Raw genomic sequence first — 7,469 nt, 5'->3', positions numbered from 1 at the left:
TCAGTAGGCTGTAGCCTACTTTTAAGATGCATTTTTCTACTGCATGGCTAAATTTGATTTTATGACGTTTATCTCTATAGCTGGGATTTTAAAGTACTTGTCATTATGAGTGTTTGACCAACAGAAGTCTCTATTCCCTGTTTTATTTCATCGTGTAGAGGAATGTGTTCTTAGGGCCAGGAATGAAAGTTAATCATACTACAGAACAAAGGTCACCCATGCATGTAAGTTAACAAATCACCAGTGAGAAATTAAAAGACACTTATTGACAACCATGTATTAATGTTAAATTATTCCAAGTCCTTTTAAAAACCTGAAGACACAAATAGTTAGCAATTTCACCTTATTATTCATTTTGAATATACAATAATCAGACTTGCCTCAGTCTATCATATTTATCAGAATACAATCTCTTTTGTAAAACATGACACTTAATGCACAGCATCAATCTTGTCATCACATTGCAGATACCTGAGTTGTGTTAAAACATGAATCTGGAACTAAATAGAGTGTAATAATATCTGACTCGATGTGTAGTTTTGCTTACAGGAAGACACTTTAACCATGATTGTTTGCCAGAAAGTCCCTTTGTGGCATATGAGACAGACAGCTTAATGCCAGTAATGATGACATGATATCAAGTGGGCAGAACAACAGACAAAGATCAGAAAAAGGAACAACTTTACAAAAGGCGCATCAGCATTACATAAAACATGATCTATGTAACATTGTTCTGAATATGAGTAATATAACAAAGTGAAAGTGTAAGTATTAACTTTGCAATTAAACTAACCTAAGCTTACAATGAGGCGGAAATGACAACAAATAATGCATTGTTGTAACTTGTGGATTAGAACACATACATTATCCACACAAGCCTCTGAACATTTTAACTCAAAATAAACAATCCACTTGCAAAGATAAAATCAAAATGAACTTCAGTAATTAAAGCATCTCAAGGCTGACTTCATTACATATATAAACACACAGCAACTTTAATATTTCCTTCATTTTTATAAGACATTCTGATATGGTAAAATAATAGGTGCCTGAATAATTGAGGACCTATTATATTTTGAATAATCCCAAAAACAAACACGATCCTAAATGTGTCTTAATAATAATGGTTTAACTGTTGAGGCTGAACAGACTGACTCAATAAGACCCACAATCAACCAACCTACACACAGATATAAACACAGTACATATCCCTGTTTAACTTAGGCCTTCCATGACTTTAAGTTGTAGAGTCATTGGAGGCCTTAAGTTAACTTTTTTTTTACACAGATGATCATAACAGACAGAAAACACAAAAGTTACATTCTTTTCAAAGTATGGACAATTAAAAGAGTAGAAGATTGTTCATTGTGTGCACAGAAAGTATAATTATTCATTGGAATTGTTTGGCTGACATCTGGATGAGTCAACCATTACATTACACTTCATTCAACAGGAAGCGTATACTTCATTTCAATCCCAAATAAACATGGAATAAACTGATTGTTTAAATTAAGGTAAAACAATTATTTCCTTCATATTTAATCACAGTTTGACTACCACAAAGCACATTAACTATCTTGGCTAGAATAATAAAAACAGAACAATCACGTGTAAAAAAAACAAAACAAAAAAATAATAAATATCTGCAGTAGTAAGTGCTCCATAGAACTTAGTTCTGTCATATATATGCTAAATAAACGTGATCTTTCTTTAAGAAAATACTTCCATTATATCTGCGTAAAGTGTAAGTGCAAAATAAAAAGAGCGCAAGAAAGGTCTAAATATTGTGATAAATATCATCTACTCATCCAACGATATTACCAAGTTCCATTTGCTCAAGAGGTTATCTGTCTCCCACCCTAGTTCCCCACCTCTCTGCATCTCTCTCTGCGCCTCAGCCTTCTCCTCAGACCCTTGTCTGACAAACACACTTTCCAACTTTAATCCGGCCTCCCTCACACTCCCCTCATCCTCTGCTTGTCTTTCAGTCTTGCTCTCCCTCCCTTTCTGGCCCTGCATCAAACCATCTTCCTTATAGAACTGCATCCCCATTTCTGGCAACACTAGCCTCCCTGTTTTGGGATCCCAGTCAATACATATCGTTCCCCCTTCCTCCTCCTCCTCCTCCTCCTCCTCATCATCATCCTCTGCACGTTGTTCAGCAGCCATACTCAGAAAACCATAGTCATCAGGTAAGTAATGCGATCGGTCAGATTGGGAGGTAGGCATGTTTATGATGTTCTGAGTGGCATAAGCAGAAAGTAGGGGTGCTCTCTCACTCCTGCCTTCCTCTTTACCTTCATTATTCTTTCCATTTGTTTGTAATTTAGACATCTTTCCTACTATCCCGTCATTTATTATTGATTTCGCATGTAAAGGGATACCAAAGAGGCCATCTTGTGGAGTTTCGTCAATAAATAAACCTGAAAACTCTTCATCTTCCCCCTCTTTATCCACCTGTATTTCACCCTGACGAATCAACGACTGTGCCTGACTCTGGTGTAGATCTTTGTGATTATTCCGACTGAATCCTCCATCATCAGAAGATTTGCCAACAAATGCATAGTCGATGGTCAAATGATCCCAGGGTTCCTCGGGCTCTACAGGTGTTTCTGACCTCTGGGGAGTATACATGGGTGGGGGTTCTGCGATGTGTGGCTGTTTGGTTGGGTATGCAGGATCTGATATTCCGTTTTCTGGTTCTGATGGTAGGCCGTCTTTGAAGAGGATGACACTGTGGCTCTCAGGGGAAAACGTCAGAGGAGGGGGATAAAAAGATGGCAGGTTCTGGAGGATAAAGAAAGAGGGGTGTAGTGTTAAAACATTGACCCTCAACATGTCATACAGCAATGAAAATGATGGGACAGCAAAATGTCTTTGTATTTGTGCATTCTGTGTGTGTTTGCATTACCAGTATATAAGGGCTCTTCTGTCCTTTCCCACTTAGGTATTGATAGAGAAGGTAGCCAACCACCACCAGCAAACATATGCACGCAGTTGGAACAACAATACCCACAACCACCATCAGCAGCTTGGCAATCAAAGGGTCTGGAGAGACACAACCAGAATCACACAAATAAATACACGCATCAGAACGGTAAATGCACCGGATATTATCTGAATCAGAATACATCAGAATTTACTGCGTGAAACAAAAAGTGCACTTTTAAGAAGATGTGTACAGTCTCTCACACAAACACAATAAACATCACACGCCAGTCTGTCCTGAACTTCTGTAACAGGTTTCATCACATTCCTGTCATAGCTGTCAAACAGGGAGGAAGTATTCAGACACACACATACAGATACTGGATGTCTCTGTACCTGGAGGAGTGGTTATGCAGTGCCATTCTGAGGGCTGGCAGTGGACGGGCATGGAGAGGAATCTTGTCTTGGCAGAGAAGCAGTACTCTGTGTCATACTCCATCAGACGATACTCGTAGTGACTGGAGACGGTTGGGAAATGGCTCTGCAAACATTCGCACACAGATCAGTCAGTGCTTGAAGAAGTGCTTTAGTTGTGCTTGATGTTACAGTACAGCCAAACCTGTGCCGGGAGGTTGCAGCTGATTGGGACTTGGGTTTGTTTTTTACTCACCACTCTGCTGTGACGGATGTTGTGGACAGAGAGGTTGTAAGTCATCTGAGAGTATATTGTTGCCATGGAAACTGCTGGGGTTTGGCTGTTAGGCTGATATCTCATTGGTCCCTTTATCGTAATGATGGCGTTGTTTCCCTCCATGTCCACGGAAAGCAGTGGAGGGCCAAATATAGCTATGAAGGGACAGCAAATATTTGGCGTTGTTAGATTTTATATATTTAAGGACAATTTTTAGATTTAGTTCAAATTCAAGTCAGCCTTTGTTAAGCCTTCCCTGGATTTTTTTGTTTTTTAGACAGTATAAGTTAAACTTACTGTCTGACTTTGGATCGAATCTCCTCCATGTTATAGCCCATTTTGAGAATGCTCTCCTGCTCTTTGCTTGAACCCTGGCATGGTATCCTTGCTCCAGATCCCACGTCTCATTGCTCAGGTCACACCAGTGGCGTCCAACTTCTGTACAGTGCGACACTGACCTCCAGTTTACCCGTTTGCCTCTGCTGCCCTCGACACTGTCCCCGTAGCTGGAAAAGACAAGAGAAGACCATGCAGAATGGAGGGCGTAAGCTTGACAAAAAAACAACACCCTCCCTCAAGCAAGAAATATGATCACTCAGGAGCTGTTTTTTTCTTTTGTTTCTGCACCCATCTTGTTTCGCTGTTTCTATTACATTCTGTAAATCCTGTGAGACTTGTTAAAAGCTGCCCTTCAACTTGTACCAGGTTCTCTTCACAAAGTCTCATTACGATAAATGCAACAAAAGATTAAAGTAACTTGACACCTGTAGACAATCATTCTCAATTGGAAAGTTAAGGTTACTTACATGGCATACTGCACTGTGTAGAGTGTGTCATTCTGCGTGCCATTTCCTGGAGACCACTGCAGCACATTCCTCAGATTGACTGAAGAGAAGAAGACCTCAGTGGGGCTGGGAGGAGAAGAAGAGACTGAGGAGAGAAGACAAGAAAAGTTTGAGAGAGATAAAAGACAGACATTTGATTTGGACTAATTTGTGTAATTAAAATGTTAACCCTATTTTACTATCTCCCAGGGGGGTTGACTCACTCTTAAACTTCCTCTTGTTTTTAGTGGTACTACAATAGTACTTTCCATCACCATACACTGGCTTTGTTAAAAAGCCCCCTTTGTCTTTTTGCCCCAGTTGATTTTTTTTAAAAGTCTTTAAAAGTTTCCCTTTACTCATTGTTGCTTGTGTTTCCACTTTTCACCAAGGTCAAAAGACCCTGGTAGGACCTTTGCTGACGTTTGAAAAACTTGTTTTGGGGAAGGTGGATAGAGCTGGAATTAAGGGAGAGAATGGGAAAAGAAATACGAAAAAAGCAGTCACAGGTCAGATTCGCCGCTCGCCTCGAGGACCATAGCCTCTGCACATGGGACGCACAAACCAACCACTCGGCCACTGGCCACCAGTGACAGAGTTTTCTAATAGCTTTGAGTCCACGCTACAAGTCCCACCCCAAACACCATGTAAGAAACTAACACCCTCTAGCAAAGTGAAAACTAAGTCCCAGGACTTTAAAAAAAATGCTCCCTGCAGATGAAACACAGCTATAGTTATTATATGTTACATAATCTGTTCTTAAAACAAGCCAAAACAAAGTTATTCATTTAAGCACTCTTAATATGTGACATTTCCTCATGTGATTCTATTGATGAAAGTATGTTTGAGCATGAGAATCTGCTTTAAAGATTACTGCAACTTAAACGTACTTGTCTTAAACTTAAATTAGAGCTATATTCATTTTAAGGCCATATACTGTTGCACACAAAATTGGACTTGACTGTGATTCATTATTAGTACACAAGGACATTTTACATCAACTGATTATAATTACTGCGTCAGGCACACAATGATAAACAGCCAGCATGGGCTTATATTTCTCTTAAATCATTTTGTTTTAAACATTTGCATAATACCGCCAATGCAGCTTGAAATGATGACACAGATAAAATGATGTTATTGTGTACTATCATAAACATAATGAAACTCAGTAAACAAATAAAAAAAAACAGAGATCATCTGTGGTATAAACAGAGAAATAAAAGTTTACAGAGCAATATTTCATTTGATGACAGGTTATAAGCAGTAGTGTGACAACAGCATTCAATTTAGCCAATCATTTACACACCTGTAATCTACACAGCCTGATTTTTGGAAAGCAGCAACCAAAAGGGAAACTTAAATGTGTTAAAAATGAAATAACATTCTTATTCATTTCACTTAAGACATCAGCTGCAGTCATTTAAACAGGCCAAATGAAAAGTGAGACGAATGATAGGAAAATCATTAAACAACAGTAACTACGTCAAAGTACCCTTTTGTTATGTTGGTTAAATGCATGCCTACCTGTGCAGTACAGAGCCCACAGCTTCAGAAACACGAACACTGTCCACATGTCAAAGAGAAGTTGTCATTTTTCACCAGAAACACAACATTTTCGGTGTCCCGGGAGCTATGTTTAGGGCTCTTCCACCGAACCGGTCGTTCCCTTCTCCGATACACGGAGCACCTGTTGAAAGCCCGAAGCTACTCCAGTAAGCTTAGAAAACAAACATAGCGAAGCCGACGTGTATTCAGGAAGTAAGTCGATATGACCATGACCATCAAAAGATATACTCCAATGATTTACAGGTACAGTCCACAACTGGGGAGGACTGGTTTCAATGAGGAAGGAATGTGACCTCACTGGTTTGTGCACATTACACCTGCACAGGTGTGTGTGTGTGTGTGTGTGTGTGTGTGTGTTTGTGCGCGTGCAGAATTGTTTACGCCTGTAAACCATGGTGTGTAAACTCAGTCTTAAATTACATTGATTCACACCAACTTCATGAAAAACCTTTTTCTGCATTTACAAAGTAAGAATAGACTACTTAGGCCTCGATGCTTTAGCCCATATGCGATAGGTAGTATTGTTTTAAATCAACTAACCAGTGCTGGCTAATACAATATATTTCAGATTGTTACATTTCCATCAAATGTTTTTCCTTTAGTTTATGAGAGTTGTTTTTAATGCCTTGTTCCTTATAAAATGTCATAGCCTACAGGCTGGACCTCCTTTAAATTCATGTACACCTCATTAGAATCATGAAACAGGGGACATGATGGAAAACTGTCCATTAGGGTGGTAAACACATGAGGGTGGTTTGGCTTGATGTTGAGAGAAGCGTGAGAGCTGTATCTCAGACATAGAAAAGATGTAAACCTTGGGACACATCATCAGTGGTATATCATAGAATCAGGGGCTTTTTCAGCCTTTCAACACCAAAAGAGGGGAGATAGACCATCCAAGCAAACATTGAGTCAAGTCAAATAAAGTTTATACAGCACATTTACAAACAGCTTTACAGTCACACAAACAGATAGTTACCAGTCAGGGACTCATGTTATCAAAAAGGTAAGGTTTTTATGTACATCTCAGTAGAATATGTGAAGAAAAAAACTGTCTGTTTTAAAGATTATCTCTATGTGTTCTTATGCATCATATTGGCTTGCCATTATGATTAACAGTGAAAAAGCGTGTCCTTTTTATAGCCTAGTATCTGCAGACCTCAGATGATTGTGGAGTCAACCTCAACAATGTTCTCCCGAAATAATGTAGACAAATAACAAGAATCAGAAACACCAATGTTCTAATACAGTAACTCACAAGACTATTCTGACTAAGCTGTGTGTGTCACATCACATTTCAGGCCACCCCTGCATAGAGCAGGAATTAAGGGAGGATGGGAAATGAAATGTGGAAAAAGCAGTCACAGGTCGGATAACTCCCCCCTTCCATCTTTGCCTTTGAGAGTGACATCTTGTGGACAGAATGGGTCTGTGTCCACACTTCTTATAACAGCTTA

The 7,469-nt window shown here is 39.3% G+C and overlaps 1 protein-coding gene across 1 annotated transcript; it reads right to left on the bottom strand.

Moving 5' to 3' along the window:
• Nucleotides 1-326: 326 nt before the first annotated feature.
• il20ra (interleukin 20 receptor, alpha) lies at nucleotides 327-6,346 on the bottom strand. The gene is made up of 7 exons (XM_079371936.1): nucleotides 5,971-6,346; nucleotides 4,426-4,549; nucleotides 3,917-4,125; nucleotides 3,599-3,774; nucleotides 3,325-3,469; nucleotides 2,912-3,048; nucleotides 327-2,787 (listed from the first exon to the last, which is right to left on the bottom strand). The coding sequence occupies exons 1-7, from the start codon at nucleotides 6,017-6,019 to the stop codon at nucleotides 1,801-1,803; spliced, it is 1,827 nt and encodes a 608-aa protein (XP_079228062.1). The 5' UTR covers nucleotides 6,020-6,346; the 3' UTR covers nucleotides 327-1,800.
• Between the last annotated feature and the right edge of the window lie 1,123 nt (nucleotides 6,347-7,469).

The sequence above is a fragment of the Symphodus melops genome (assembly GCF_947650265.1).
Source record: "Symphodus melops genome assembly, chromosome: 1".
NCBI classification, from domain to species: Eukaryota; Metazoa; Chordata; class Actinopteri; order Labriformes; family Labridae; genus Symphodus; species Symphodus melops.
This window is presented reverse-complemented; position numbering and strand designations above follow the sequence as displayed.